A 16344-nucleotide genomic window follows, 5' to 3' on the forward strand; every position below is an offset into this window, starting at 1 on the left:
TACATAAAAAGATCTCAATAAAAAAGCAGATCACTTAGGTTCACAGGGCGGTTTCTTTACCATTGGTTTCAGTTGGAACTGCCTGACACCACTTATATAGGCGGTTCTTTGAAAATACTCTAATACGCATTTAGATACTAAGAAAATCACCTATTGACAGCAGCTTGCGTCAGTAGACACTAGTGATGAGCAATGGTATTTTGCCATTGGCAAATCGTTCTGCGAAACTTCCGTGAAAATTTGCGCAAAAATTTGTCATACGTCAAAAAATGTTGTCATGCATCAAACTGGCTGCGGCCATGGAAAATTGGGTGCGGTCACAAATAGATGCCATCGCGTAAAAAAGTACAGGCGACAAAAAAAAAAAAAGATGCAGGTGACCAAAAAAGACACGGGCTACAAAAAAATTGCTCGGCTAATGCATTTCGCAAATTTTTCTCCGAGCTTTCTTGCTGTCTCGTGAATTTTAAGGCGAAACAGGACAGATTCGCTCATCACTAGTAGACACAGCTTCTTTGCGCCTAAAGAACTGGGCCCAGACACCATTTTGATGATGAGCACCAGGAATGACACACTTTTCAACGCAATTACATATTGGGCCTACATAAGTAAATAATCCCCAGTGACCTGGCCAGCCATAGGGATGACTATCATGCTCATTTCCAGGCCAGGCAAAATCATTGCTTACTATTATCATAAGTAGTTTAAACATAATTTAAATGAAAAAAAAAGGGGGTGTTTTACCACAAGCTGCAGACGAAGGTTCAGTAGTAGGAGCTGAAAAGCAAAAGAAAAGCTTATTACTTATATTAACCCACAATATTACATTGCCCTGAGCAACATCACCGATAACGCTTCACTCTACTTTTTACACAGCATGATAAATATACCCCTAAGAATTTCAAATAGTCTTCAGCTACTGCTATAAGCAAATGTTAGAACCAATACTGATACACACCTTAAACCCCATTTAAAAATATATGAACGGAAATCAATTATATCTCAGATAAAATTAATACATTCATTTTATGTAATCAATTGTATATTATATGTTTGGTGTTGATGGTCCTTTGAACTATGGGTTTAAGAAATGGGAGGTGAGTTCATTGCCTATTGTTATCGTAAGTAGATTAGAAAGTTCATTTAAATGGAAAAAAAAAGGGATGTTTTACCTTTTTCTGTAGCTTTAGGTTTAGTAGTAGGAGCTGAAAAGCAAAAGAAAAGCTTATTACATAAATTAACCCACAATATTACATTGCCCTGGGCAACATCACCGATAACGCTTCACTCTACTTTTTACACAGCATGATAAATATACCCTTAAGAATTTCAAATAGTCTTCAGCTACTGCTATAAGCAAATGTTAGAGCCAATACTGATACACACCTTAAACCCCATTTAAAAATATATGAACGGAAATCAATTATATCTCAGATAAAATGAATACATTCATTTTATATAATCAATTGTACTGTATATTATATGTTTGGTGTTGATGGTCCTTTGAACTGTGGGTTTAAGAAATGGGAGGTGAGTTCATTGCCTATTGTTATCGTAAGTAGATTAGAAAGTTCATTTAAATGGGAAAAAAAAGGGATGTTTTACCTTTTTCTGTAGCTTTAGGTTTAGTAGTAGGAGCTGAAAAGCAAAAGAAAAGCTTATTACATATATTAACCCACAATATTACATTGCCCTGGGCAACATCACCGATAACGCTTCACTCTACTTTTTATACAGCATGATAAATATACCCCTAAGAATTTCAAATAGTCTTCTTCAGCTACTGCTATAAGCAAATGTTAGAGCCAATACTGATACACACCTTAAACCCCATTTAAAAATAAATGAACGGAAATCAATTATATCTCAGATAAAATTAATACATTCATTTTATATAATCAATTGTATATTATATGTTTGGTGTTGATGGTCCTTTGAACTATGAGTTTAAGAAATGGGAGGTGAGTTCATTGCCTATTGTTATCGTAAGTAGATTAGAAAGTTCATTTAAATGAAAAAAAAAGGGATGTTTTACCTTTTTCTGTAGCTTTAGGTTTAGTAGTAGGAGCTGAAAAGCAAAAGAAAAGCTTATTACATATATTAACCCACAATATTACATTGCCCTGGGCAACATCACCGATAACGCTTCACTCTACTTTTTACACAGCATGATAAATATACCCCTAAGAATTTCAAATAGTGTTCAGCTACTGCTATAAGCAAATGTTAGAGCCAATACTGATACACACCTTAAACCCCATTTAAAAATATATGAACGGAAATCAATTATATCTCAGATAAAAATTAATATATTAATTTTATATAATCAATTATATATTATGGGGCACATTTACTAATCCACGAACGTCCGAAAGCGTTTTTTCGTAATGATCGGTATTTTTGCGAATTTTTTTTTGTCGCCGTCGCGATTGTTTCGTATTTTGCGTGACTTTTTCGTCGCCGTTACAACTTTATCGTATATTTTCCGCAACTTTTTCGTTGGCGTCGCGAAAAATTTGTATTGGTTTTTCCGGCGTTTACAATAGCTCAATACAAAAAAAATTGCGCAAAATGCGATAAAGTTGTGACGGCGACGAAAAAGTCGCGTAAAATACGAAACAATCGCGACGGCGACGAAAAAAAATCGAAAAATTTCCGTTTCCAATCCAATGTTTGGTGTTGATGGTCCTTTGAACTGTGGGTTTAAGAAATGGGAGGTGAGTTCATTGCCTATTGTTATCGTAAGTAGATTAGAAAGTTCATTTAAATGAAAAAAAAGGGATGTTTTACCTTTTTCTGTAGCTTTAGGTTTAGTAGTAGGAGCTGAAAAGCAAAAGAAAAGCATATTACATATATTAACGCACAATATTACATTTCCCTGGGCAACATCACCGATAACGCTTCACTCTACTTTTTATACAGCATGATAAATATACCCCTAAGAATTTCAAATAGTCTTCTTCAGCTACTGCTATAAGCAAATGTTAGAGCCAATACTGATACACACCTTAAACCCCATTTAAAAATAAATGAACGGAAATCAATTATATCTCAGATAAAATTAATACATTCATTTTATATAATCAATTGTATATTATATGTTTGGTGTTGATGGTCCTTTGAACTATGAGTTTAAGAAATGGGAGGTGAGTTCATTGCCTATTGTTATCGTAAGTAGATTAGAAAGTTCATTTAAATGAAAAAAAAGGGATGTTTTACCTTTTTCTGTAGCTTTAGGTTTAGTAGAAGGAGCTGAAAAGCAAAAGAAAAGCTTATTACATATATTAACCCACAATATTACATTGCCCTGGGCAACATCACCGATAACGCTTCACTCTACTTTTTACACAGCATGATAAATATACCCCTAAGAATTTCAAATAGTCTTCAGCTACTGCTATAAGCAAATGTTAGAGCCAATACTGATACACACCTTAAACCCCATTTAAAAATATATGAACGGAAATCAATTATATCTCAGATAAAATGAATACATTCATTTTATATAATCAATTGTACTGTATATTATATGTTTGGTGTTGATGGTCCTTTGAACTGTGGGTTTAAGAAATGGGAGGTGAGTTCATTGCCTATTGTTATCGTAAGTAGATTAGAAAGTTCATTTAAATGGAAAAAAAAAGGGATGTTTTACCTTTTTCTGTAGCTTTAGGTTTAGTAGTAGGAGCTGAAAAGCAAAAGAAAAGCTTATTACATATATTAACACACAATATTACATTGCCCTGGGCAACATCACCGATAACGCTTCACTCTACTTTTTACACAGCATGATAAATATACCCCTAAGAATTTCAAATAGTCTTCAGCTACTGCTATAAGCAAATGTTAGAGCCAATACTGATACACACCTTAAACCCCATTTAAAAATATATGAACGGAAATCAATTATATCTCAGATAAAATTAATATATTCATTTTATATAATCAATTATATATTATGGGGCACATTTACTAATCCACGAACGTCCGAAAGTGTTTTTTTCGTAATGATCGGTATTTTTGCGATTTTTTTTTTTGTCGCCGTCGCGATTGTTTCGTATTTTGCGTGACTTTTTCGTCGCCGTTACAACTTTATCGTATATTTTCCGCAACTTTTTCGTTGGCGTCGCGAAAAATTTGGATTGGTTTTTCCGGCGTTTACAATAGCTCAATACAAAAAAAATTGCGCAAAATGCGATAAAGTTGTGACGGCGACGAAAAAGTCGCGTAAAATACGAAACAATCGCCACGGCGACGAAAAAAAATCGAAAAATTTCCGTTTCCAATCCAATGTTTGGTGTTGATGGTCCTTTGAACTGTGGGTTTAAGAAATGGGAGGTGAGTTCATTGCCTATTGTTATCGTAAGTAGATTAGAAAGTTCATTTAAATGAAAAAAAAGGGATGTTTTACCTTTTTCTGTAGCTTTAGGTTTAGTAGTAGGAGCTGAAAAGCAAAAGAAAAGCTTATTACATATATTAACCCACAATATTACATTTCCCTGGGCAACATCACCGATAACACTTCACTCTACTTTTTATACAGCATGATAAATATACCCCTAAGAATTTCAAATAGTCTTCAGCTACTGCTATAAGCAAATGTTAGAGCCAATACTGATACACACCTTAAACCCCATTTAAAAATAAATGAACGGAAATCAATTATATCTCAGATAAAATGAATACATTCATTTTATATAATCAATTGTATATTATATGTTTGGTGTTGATGGTCCTTTGAACTATGGGTTTAAGAAATGGGAGGTGAGTTCATTGCCTATTGTTATCGTAAGTAGATTAGAAAGTTCATTTAAATGAAAAATAAGGGATGTTTTACCTTTTTCTGTAGCTTTAGGTTTAGTAGTAGGAGCTGAAAAGCAAAAGAAAAGCTTATTACATATATTAACCCACAATATTACATTGCCCTGGGCAACATCACCGATAACGCTTCACGCTACTTTTTACACAGCATGATAAATATACCCCTAAGAATTTCAAATAGTCTTCAGCTACTGCTATAAGCAAATGTTAGAGCCAATACTGATACACACCTTAAACCCCATTTAAAAATATATGAACGGAAATCAATTATATGTCAGATAAAATTAATATATTAATTTTATATAATCAATTATATATTATGGGGCACATTTACTAATCCACGAACGTCCGAAAGCGTTTTTTCGTAATGATCGGTATTTTTGCGATTTTTTTTTTTTGTCGCCGTCGCGATTGTTTCGTATTTTGCGTGACTTTTTCGTCGCCGTTACAACTTTATCGTATATTTTCCGCAACTTTTTCGTTGGCGTCGCGAAAAATTTGGATTGGTTTTTCCGGCGTTTACAATAGCTCAATACAAAAAAAATTGCGCAAAATGCGATAAAGTTGTGACGGCGACGAAAAAGTCGCGTAAAATACGAAACAATCGCCACGGCGACGAAAAAAAATCGAAAAATTTCCGTTTCCAATCCATTGTTTGGTGTTGATGGTCCTTTGAACTGTGGGTTTAAGAAATGGGAGGTGAGTTCATTGCCTATTGTTATCGTAAGTAGATTAGAAAGTTCATTTAAATGAAAAAAAAGGGATGTTTTACCTTTTTCTGTAGCTTTAGGTTTAGTAGTAGGAGCTGAAAAGCAAAAGAAAAGCTTATTACATATATTAACGCACAATATTACATTGCCCTGGGCAACATCACCGATAACGCTTCACTCTACTTTTTACACAGCATGATAAATATACCCCTAAGAATTTCAAATAGTCTTCAGCTACTGCTATAAGCAAATGTTAGAGCCAATACTGATACACACCTTAAACCCCATTTAAAAATATATGAACGGAAATCAATTATATGTCAGATAAAATTAATATATTAATTTTATATAATCAATTATATATTATGGGGCACATTTACTAATCCACGAACGTCCGAAAGCGTTTTTTCGTAATGATCGGTATTTTTGCGATTTTTTTTTTTTGTCGCCGTCGCGATTGTTTCGTATTTTGCGTGACTTTTTCGTCGCCGTTACAACTTTATCGTATATTTTCCGCAACTTTTTCGTTGGCGTCGCGAAAAATTTGGATTGGTTTTTCCGGCGTTTACAATAGCTCAATACAAAAAAAATTGCGCAAAATGCGATAAAGTTGTGACGGCAACGAAAAAGTCGCGTAAAATACGAAACAATCGCGACGGCGACGAAAAAAAATCGAAAAATTTCCGTTTCCAATCCAATGTTTATTGTTGATGGTCCTTTGAACTGTGGGTTTAAGAAATGGGAGGTGAGTTCATTGCCTATTGTTATCGTAAGTAGATTAGAAAGTTCATTTAAATGAAAAAAAAAGGGATGTTTTACCTTTTTCTGTAGCTTTAGGTTTAGTAGTAGGAGCTGAAAAGCAAAAGAAAAGCTTATTACATATATTAACCCACAATAATGGTTCAATTTTCTATTTGTGCATATAAATCTATATTTAATTGGTGTTAAGGGCTATTAAAGGGTTATTAAATTAGCATCTTGGTTAGATAATAAGGAAAATCCATTAATGTCATATTGAGAGAATACTTAGGGGCCGATTTACAAAAATTGAATTTAGAATTCTCAAATTTTTAAATTCAATCAAATAAAAACTTGAAAACTCTCCAAACTTGAAAGTGCCATTATTTGTCAAAAACCTTAAATCTTGAAAAAAGCAAAAAAAAACGTTTATTACATTTAACAGGCCACAGCACGGAGTAGAAATGTTTAATTGCACCAGTTACAGACAGCAATGCATGCAAACTTGCCCTTTCCTTATATTAATCTGATAAAAGAAGGAGTTGGCCTAGAGGTTAAATGAGCAGCCTCTGCTGTAGGATGCTGGAGACCCTAGTTCGGTTGCTTGTGGCAACTCCTTGCGACCCTGGAAAAGTCATTTAAAGGGAATCTATACCCCCAAACAATATAGGTCTCTATAAAAATATATATATATTGTGTAAAACAGCTCATATGTAAACCCTGCTTCATATAAATAAACCATTTTCATTAAAAAATACTTTTTAAGTAGTATGTGCCATTAGGTAATCCTAAATAGAAACTTGCCATTTTAAATACTAAGGGCCGCCCCCTGGGATCATACGATTCACCGTGCGCACAAATAAAGGGCACACATACACGCTAGGCCACATCAGCCAATTAATGGGCAAAGTTCTGTCTTTTACTCCCACACTACTTCCTGTTACAGTTAAAGCTGCATTATTTCCTGTCAGCTGATCTCTGAGGGAGCACACAGCCCATCACTAAATGGCGGCTCAAGGGAAAAGCTGTAAAAGGGCAATATTTACTGATATATATATTCCAGTTTCATAAGATTATTTAATAGGCCACTAAATATGATATAAACTATCTGTTGGATAAGTCTTTATTCTAGGGGTATAGTTTTCCTTTAATGTCCTGGTGTCCCAGCAGTGCACCTATAGTGGCAGCCTTGCCATGGGAAAAAAATGGTATATAAATGATTTTATCGTCATTGAGCACAACACAGAATTACACGAACACTCTGTACTATGCAGCCGCTATTGACCAGGCCGTAAATCCAGGAAAAGCCCTTTTTTAATGCTCCTGTGAATTAAGGTACATTGGGTTGAATTTTATCTTATTTACAGCTTTTTGGTTGCAAGAGCAGATATTGTTTTACTTCATTTTATATTTCAAGTTAGGAAGGGGCAGAATTTAAAGGAAATAGTTCAAGAACCAAATAAAAATTTGCACATATTGTGTATATATATATATATATATATATACAGTATATATATATTTATTTAGACATGTATGTTTAAAAATATACAGTTCTGTGGGCAGGGGACAAAATGCTATCACATGGCTTGGGCATCAAATGCCCAGATTCACTACCTTTGCTTGTAAGTGGTGAGAAATAGTGATGAGCGCATTTTTTGCGCCAGGTATGGATTTGCAGCGAATTTCACCAGTAGCGAATTGTTTCACGAAACTTCGATAAAAATTTGCAGCAGAAAAATTTGCTGCGCATAAGTCAAATTGGGTGTGACATATCTTCTTGCCGTTTTGTGAGTTTTATGGCGAAACGGGACAGACTAGGGTCTCTAGCATGAGATCCTACAGATTCATCACTAGTGAGAAAAAGGGATCAGTAGTCTCAATATGCACACACTGTATATCCACTTAAATATCCATGGACTGGGTAGCAAGCGCAGAGCATGTCCCATCTGCTCCACCTCATTTCCTTAACTCTTGACCCCAGTAACCAAATATGTTTTTATTCTTGTGGTTAGAAAGGGTCAGAATTAATGGCAAATAATTTAAAAACCACAGATATTGCTTGACATTCACTTCTTCCACCGAGTGTATATACAGTAACCTATTAACCACAAGCAATCCCTCCAAATTTCCATCTGTCTTGGACTGTAAGCTATTGTTGGAAAGGTGTATAAATACCAGCTACATGGAGCGCACATATAAATACTCACAAGGCACACTGTTTATTTCTTTAGGGAAGACGTTGTTGCCATTATGGAGCATATGAGAATATTTATAACATGATAGGTGACAAAAAATTAGTTTAATCCACCATTTCCTGCACTTTACACCCTGCTTTCCACTCTGTATGATTAATGCAATAACAGATTTCACATGGAACTGAATCTGGCTCATTATATTTCATTCACGTTTGCAAATTTTCATTTTGTTGACATCATTTATTACATACAGCCCCATATCCGTACTCACCTTGCCTGACGAATGGTCCTATCGTGATCCTGGCGGTGTCTTCTGTGGTTTCATCCATGGCACGAGTCTTGCATTTCTGCAATACATTAAGATATATATATTGTTACTTAAAGGGGGTGGTTGAGATCCAGTGTAATAATGCATAGAAAGAGGGAATAAAATCTAATAAAAAGGTATACAACAGACATACTGAGCACGCCTTAGTATGGTGCAACATGACACTTCCATTTTTTAACTGGAGCAAATGGTGTCCTTCTGTTGAAATATATAGCACCCATGCACTGTCCACTGACTGTAGGTCTCAGTAAAGTGCAGGTTTAAACAAACCTTAGCTATTCATGTACATGAGACCATATATAAATATATTATAAGGGACACAATTTACACAGGGTTTATTAACCCCATAGTGTCAGTGGGAAGGATATACTGTTTAGCTAGTTGGTAAACCTCTAATTTGTTGTAATGATACTAAAAACAACCTGAAAGTTTTTTTTATCATGTAACCTGCCCCCATGTGAGGTTTTGGAATGCCACATGGAAATGTGTTCCCTCGCTTGCCCTTATCTTGAGTGTCATTCATGATGCATAAAGGAATAAGTTCTTGGGGACTCAAAGGAGGAGTAAAATGTAACTAAAGAAGTAGGGCAGGAATGCTGCACTTGTGTTTTGGGTTTCTGTACCAGCCCAAGGCAACCACAGCCCTTTAGCAGGGAAGATCTGTGCCCCTGAAAATGCCCCAGTTGCTCCCCATCTTCTTTTCTGCTGATTCCCAGCTCATGCTCTGTGCTGCTGTCACTCACTTACTGAGCTTAGGGACCGACTCACAATTTACTCAGAATTTAATAATGAGCCCTGTAGCATCAGCCTATATTACAGGCCAACATCATTTTTTGCTTGGTAATTTGCCACGACCCCTAAGCTTGGCTTCTCAGAGCTGCCCAGAGCCCACTGAGCATGTGCGTGTTGCAGACCCTTTCCAAGATGGAGAGCCCATGTGACAAGTTTGAAGTCCAGGATCATTGCTGCTATTGAGATGCTGAAACTTTAGGCCGGTGCAGTAAGTACAGTATATAAAATACAGTATTTTTAGCCATATTCATTTGTACGGTTTAGTACAAAAGGCTACCCAGTGGTCTTTACTTAATAGGGTAGGATTCAAATATAGGGCTCCTTTTCAGATGTGAGTGATGCACCATTAAAGGCGGCTGTGGGTAACAGGAAAGGCCTAAAAATGGGAAATAAGCAAGAGCCTGAAGGTGCTGGGATTAGTACATGATTGTGAATGAATGAGATGGGGAATTAATAAGATTTTATGGGTGAAGGAGCAGCAGAGCAGGCACAAAAATGTGTAGGGAGCAGAAGGGTGGTTGGTGCTGGCAGGGGACTTTTTATATGGTCACAGAACTCTTTGGTGACTTTGGAAGACTTATAAATTGCAGTAGGGGGTTTGGTACCACTTGGAACCATCTTACTTTGCAGACCAAAAAAAAGTGAAGCTAATGGGCAGGGTTTGGTTGGTTCAGGAAGTAAATTGTCATAACTGCCATTTCCTGGGATAAACACACATAATAAAATGCCCTAATTTTCATTCATAAACTTGGGTTGTTTTGTGAATACTGTATATCCCTTTCGGTTTTCTAAAATCTCTTCAACAGATGGTTGTACTCACAGGTTCGCAGGTGTCGAGACTCTTGATACACGCATAGATGTCACAGTGCATATAGACCCGGTCATAATCACCGACAAATGCAAACACTTCGAAAGAGAATTTTGCTGCAATATCTACGCCATTTGCCTGTACTTCAACAGTGCCATCATATCTGTTAGGGCATCTGTACAAAAACCAGGAGCCAATAATGAGAAATGGCAGTAACTGATATAGAATATGAATATTAAAGTAAGGTAATTATTTTCATATGGAGATTCAGAGGCAGGATTCAGTGCTGTTCTGGCCATAGGCTGTGCCCCTCCTTGTTACACCCCAGCTTTTATGGCCATGAGCACCCACCCATCCTCATACTATACCTGTTTTGGATGATATAATATTTTATGGGATCATTGGGATCGTTTGATGGAGTGGCATAGCAGTCTTTCAGTACCATGGCATACTGACTTGGATCTGGACCTTCAAGGAATACTCCAATGTAAATCACTGTGTGGGTGTACAGCTCAATTTCTGATCCTTGGTATGGATACAAATAGTCACTGCTGTTAAAGACTGCCATATGAGCCTTCAACTCCCCAGTGCCAGAAACATCAATTATTGTAGTGCTACAAATGGCAGGAAAATGGCAAGTCAGTTATTGCAAATAAATAGTTACAGTCATAAAGAGCAAACTCAAATTCCAAAATGAAAGCAGAATACAAAACCATTGTCCCCATAACAAACTTTTTGATACGTCTTTTTTAGGAAAAAATGTGGTTAATAAGTACCGTATATACTCGAGTATAAGCCGATCCAAATATAAGCCGAGGTACCTAATTTTACCTAAGAAAACTGGAAAAACGTATTGCCTCGAGTATAAGCCGAGGGTGGGAAATGCAGCCGCTACTGCTAAGTTTTAATAATCAAAATAAATACCAATAAATTTACATTAATTGAGGCATCAGTGGGGTATATGTTTTTCAATATTTATTTCAAAGAAAAACAGTAAACTAGCTCTGTAAGCGGAGAAGAGGGTCAACAAAAACAATATGAGTACTACCCCACGCTCATTGCACATTGGCAACCTGGCAGCAGACCCGGTCCCAGAGGAGATGTAAAGGAAATAAGTATTGCTAGTGGGAGCCTAGGCCAGGGCACTGGAGGGTCTGGTTGCGGGTGGCCTAATTTGCACACAAAGGAGAGAGGGTGCTAGTCTAGAGGGACCCATGGCACCCGACTCGAGTATAAGCCAAGGGTGACTTTTTCAGCACATTTTGGGTGCTGAAAAACTAGGCTTATACTCGAGTATATACAGTATATAATATATTCTAATCCCCAGCAGAAGCTGTACATTTCTGTGTCTGACACTAAGAGCTCATTCATCAACTTTCAAAATTTTGTAAAATGTAAGACTTGCATCTGAAAGCTTGTGAGTTTATGTAGAAGTCAATAGGAGTTGTCCTAGGCAAAATTGTAGTGATTTGGGGTTTTTTTTTTCACTTCAAAATGTTTAAACTTTTCAAATATTTTGTCCCTAATTTCACTGGAGAGATGGAGCTCAGTAGGCATAGGTTTTAAAGGAGAAGGAAAGTCATTTTGGCATTTTACTGCCAATAGATTTGCCACATTAGTTCTACCTAGAATGCTATATTTATTCTGCAGTAAGCTTTATCATACATGAGTAAACAGCCTTAGAAGTTTCTTGGTTTGTTTAAGACAACAGCTGCCATTTTGGCTTGGTCTTCATAGCTTCCTGTTTGCAGTCTAGACGTTATAGCTCAGAATACACATTCCTAAGGGTGGGGGGAGTGAGTTTTATGAATTCTTATGGGAGGGGGGAGCAGGAGAGGGGAGAGAGCTGGGCAGACTCTGGCTCTGAGAATGAAGGAATTTTCTGAGAGGAAGTCTGATACCCAAGAACATTTTTACTAAAAAGAGACAAGAAATCCTGTGTTTCTTTTGACAGAGGACTCAGTGCAGCATTTCTGTGAGTGCTTATGGCTGTATTTACACAGACCTTTCTGATAAAGCTTACTTAGTTTTTACCTTTCCTTCTCCTTTAGGTAGAGCATGGCTGGATGTTAAAGGTTATGGGCTGGGCTGAAATGGTATATAGAATAAAATGTCCCAATTTAATGTATTTAAATATAGAGAATGTAGTGTAGACAAAAGATACAGACAAAACATATAGGACTCAACAGGAGTTGGCTAATTGGCCAGAATGATCACTGTGAAAAACATATGATTAACAGTACAATATACATATTTAAATTAAAAAAAATGAAAACATATTACTGAATAGCAATAATTAGTACTATAAAAAAAGTGATGCAATACAACACAGGTTCCATCATAAATGCAGTGTATGACTATAGAGCCAACTACAGCTTAGTATGTATAAAACTGGAAACAATGGCAGTCATAAATAATAAGTTTACCTGATAATGGGCTTCACGGCGGTTTCTAGGCTTAGCCTCATATCAAGTGGGTAAATGCAAGTGGCAGTTGTTATCAGTTTATCTCTAATAATCAGACCCAATTCAATGTGAAACTCAAAGCTGATTGTGTAAAAGGCGTGGGTTTTATTTGTCTGAAAAAAATTTCAGAAAAACAAACATTTATCAGTTTTAACAGAATATAACAGTAATACATCTCTGACAGTCTCATAGGCTGTGGCACACAGGGGGGTTTAATATAACAACAATGGAGAATTGCGGTGGTCAACTTTCAATGGGAAGCACTCTGACCTGGCACTGCCAGTTGAAGATATTGTTGAAGATGCAAGATAAAGTGCTCCCTTCACCCGCCTACTGAATCAATTGAGTCCAGCCGCTCACACCAGGGTAGAAAAGTGCAGCTGGGGAGGGGGATTTCTATGACTATCAATAAAGTAGATCCTGTATTACCAGCTCCCCTATCGATCATCCCTGCCCCCTACGACCACAGGGTCTGCTTCCTCTATAGTTACACCACTGACCCTGCTGTAATGGAGATGCAGCAGGAAAGGATTAATCATGAGAGCAAGGAGGCAAATTTAAAGGAAATGTAAAGCCAACATTTTCCTACACTATTTATCAATTGGGCACGTCTCCCCCACCCAAATCGCATCACTTGTACTACATATATCCCCTCCGTTTGCGAGCACCATCACATTTTCCTAAAGCAAATAGCAGCTTTCACCCGGTGGCCATTTTTCCTCTGACGCACATTTGAATCTGCAAACAGCACACACAAAAAAAAAGTTATGCTTTGTTTGAGCACTGTAATGATTAAGCTGAGCTCAGGAGAGGAGATTAGGAGAAAAAAATAGGAGCAGACAGCTAGAGCTGAGTTTCTATAGAACCAGCAATGCCATCTCTTCATTGACTGCTAGAATTGAGGGTGTTTAGTAATCTGAGCTTAGAACAACGGAGCATGCCCAGGAGCCAACAGCCAAAGCAAATTCCTGAGGGAGGGGGCCGAGTGGGTTACAGGAGGAGAAGGAAATCTAACTGATTTAACTTTACTATTAACCTCTGGATAAGAGTGGGAGGTACTGAAAGATTTTAAATAGGTTGTTCACTGATTATTTTTTTGTGTGGAGGGTTTATATGTCCTTTAAGGTATCTGATATACACTGTCCTTCCATATGGAGTTATATAATGTTATACCTTTGTTTGTCCTTTAATGAGGCCACAGAGACTCTTCCTTTCTTTCCACCTCCGTATATGGGCTATGGGGTTTAGAGCTTCCCAATACTAGAACTTCCTTGCTGGACCCCTAAATGGCCAAAATAAAAATTCCATCCATACATATACAAATTGTATATTTTTACCTAAGTACATCACTTACAGTCAAAGTCATCCCACAGGTTCCTGCTTGCAGAGTGGAAAGAACTGAATAGGTGTTGGTAATATAATCATTTAGGACAGTGAAGCATTTATCGTTGATAAGTTTTAGATTCCTGACAACATCAACTTCCAGGGCTCTCAGTTCACATTTGCGGAAAGTTGTTTTCATGCTTTTCACTCCACACTCTACGGTTGGTAATAAGTCTAAGAAACCTTTAAACAGTTACAATAAAATATAAGTAATTTGTTTAAAAAATTCTATAAAACCCATATGCAACCACACAAAACCCGTGTGTGTCACCAGAGAATCCTAGTTTCTATGCCTCAGACATGTTTGTAACTTTGTGTACAAATAAAAACTTACCCATTTTTAATTGTTTATGATGTGTAGTTTCCACAAATATAAGATTTTATCTGTTACCTACTGTTAGGGACTTGGCTAGGGACACATGGGCATATGTCTTCTTTTCAGGGACCAGAGTGTTAGCTATATATATTTGGGAATTCATACAATAAATAATTGGAGCTTATAACTATAGCAGTGTGATGGCTCAGTGTGTAGTGCTTGTACTTTGCAATGTGGTGGTCCTGAGTTTTAAGCCAGGTTTGGAAGTTTTCTGCAAGTAGTTTGTATGTTCTCCCCATGCCTGTGTGGGCTTCCTTTCACAAAAACATACAGGCAGGATTTTGGCTTCTAGTAAAATCTTCCTCCCGATATGTCCATCTAAGAGTGAGGACCACCTCAGTGAGCTGATGTGGTTCCTGATCCAACATCAAAATCAAGCCTCCTTGATCAAAACCTGGCAAATTTTTTGCCCATTGGGGGTCCCCACAAGGGCAGATAAACTGCTGAATCAAACTAAAAGACTCAAATCGGCAGCTTAAATCTGCCTGGGTATGGCCACCTTTAGTCCTAGTATGAATATTAGAGGGACCTTTGATTAGAAACTCCGCTAGGGCATTGAATGATGTATAATCTCAATAAAGTGCAGGAAAAGTGTGTTGGCACTAAATCAATAATGTGGCATAATTTTGCTTTGAAGTTCTCAAGCTTTCATATTCTGGTATTTGGTCGTTGTACCCAAGGTCATGTGGCAGATATGGTGTGTAACTATGTAGGGGCAGAGAGTCTCATACTGTGGAATTTACAATGTAGCCTTGCAGTCTAAAGTATGCTACGTATGGTATGGTGCTCTGGAAATTCACTTTTGTACTACTTTGGGTTTATGATCTTAACAAGAATTTCCATAAAACTACCCATATTTGGTACTGGAGAATGTAAGGAAATTGTGTCTCCGTGCATATGCATACAACAGAAAGTGATTACATTCGTTTTCAAAATAAAATACAGCATTTCATGTTTTGTTTTTATTTTAGCTTAGTTACAGACAAAAGTGAGCAGGATTTCTACCATGTTTGTCCATGTTTCTACTAAGAGGGAATTTATTAAAATTGACCAAAGTCATTTCCATGAATGTCAAAAGATCCGAATTGAAAAAGCATGAACAAAAATAATTGTGGAAAAAAATGCGAAAACTACAACTTGTCTTTTTCATATTGTCGCACAAGTGACAATATCTTCCAGTTGTAAAAGGCACATCTGCCGTTGACTTCTCCATGATCTCTACAGGTTTTAGATGGAGTTTATTTTTGCATAAGGATTTGTCACGGTTTTGTCACATAACAAATTGCCAAAAAATTATGCATTTTTTTCTGTGACAAAATTGTGTTTTGGCATAAAAAAACTTGAACCAAGAAAATTGGGTGTCAGTAAATGTGTTTTCAAATTGTTACCAAGTTGCTTTGTGAAAATGCACAGACTTTACTGGGGAATGGGTTCTATTAAACTGCACCTCTTGTGGGGGAAACATTTTCCCCAAATGGTGCCCTTTAATTTGGATGGACAGTTAATCAAAAACATGTTTTAAACTTTTTTTTTAGTAAGTGTTTTTTGATAATGTATAGATTGTACTTACTATTTATAGTCCGATTGTCCTTGCAGTAGCACCCATGGAACCCAGGCTCGTGTCTGCATACCTCATCATCAGTACACGAGCAGTTACAATTAACTGATCTGGAATCTGATGAGATCAAGAATTACTATTGAATGAAAATATTTACAGTTGTACCTGAAAAC

General features: G+C 36.8%; 1 protein-coding gene and 1 long non-coding RNA gene across 2 annotated transcripts; both read right to left on the bottom strand.

Annotated features, from left to right (window-relative positions):
• Window positions 1-1034: 1034 nt before the first annotated feature.
• LOC116407808 (pancreatic secretory granule membrane major glycoprotein GP2-like) lies at window positions 1035-13302 on the bottom strand. Its single transcript, XM_031893837.1, has 16 exons — window positions 13189-13302; window positions 12816-12967; window positions 10758-11003; window positions 10402-10564; window positions 8733-8808; window positions 6348-6380; window positions 5591-5623; window positions 4835-4867; window positions 4409-4441; window positions 3653-3685; window positions 3220-3252; window positions 2791-2823; window positions 2036-2068; window positions 1606-1638; window positions 1173-1205; window positions 1035-1075 (listed from the first exon to the last, which is right to left on the bottom strand). The coding sequence occupies exons 1-16, from the start codon at window positions 13300-13302 to the stop codon at window positions 1035-1037; spliced, it is 1122 nt and encodes a 373-aa protein (XP_031749697.1).
• A 906-nt stretch (window positions 13303-14208) lies between these two features.
• Window positions 14209-16285, bottom strand: LOC116407693. The gene is made up of 2 exons (XR_004220503.1): window positions 16184-16285; window positions 14209-14420 (listed from the first exon to the last, which is right to left on the bottom strand). It is a non-coding gene; the product is annotated as an uncharacterized LOC116407693 (long non-coding RNA).
• Window positions 16286-16344: the final 59 nt, after the last annotated feature.

This window comes from Xenopus tropicalis, chromosome 9, assembly GCF_000004195.4.
Source record: "Xenopus tropicalis strain Nigerian chromosome 9, UCB_Xtro_10.0, whole genome shotgun sequence".
NCBI lineage: Eukaryota > Metazoa > Chordata > Amphibia > Anura > Pipidae > Xenopus > Xenopus tropicalis.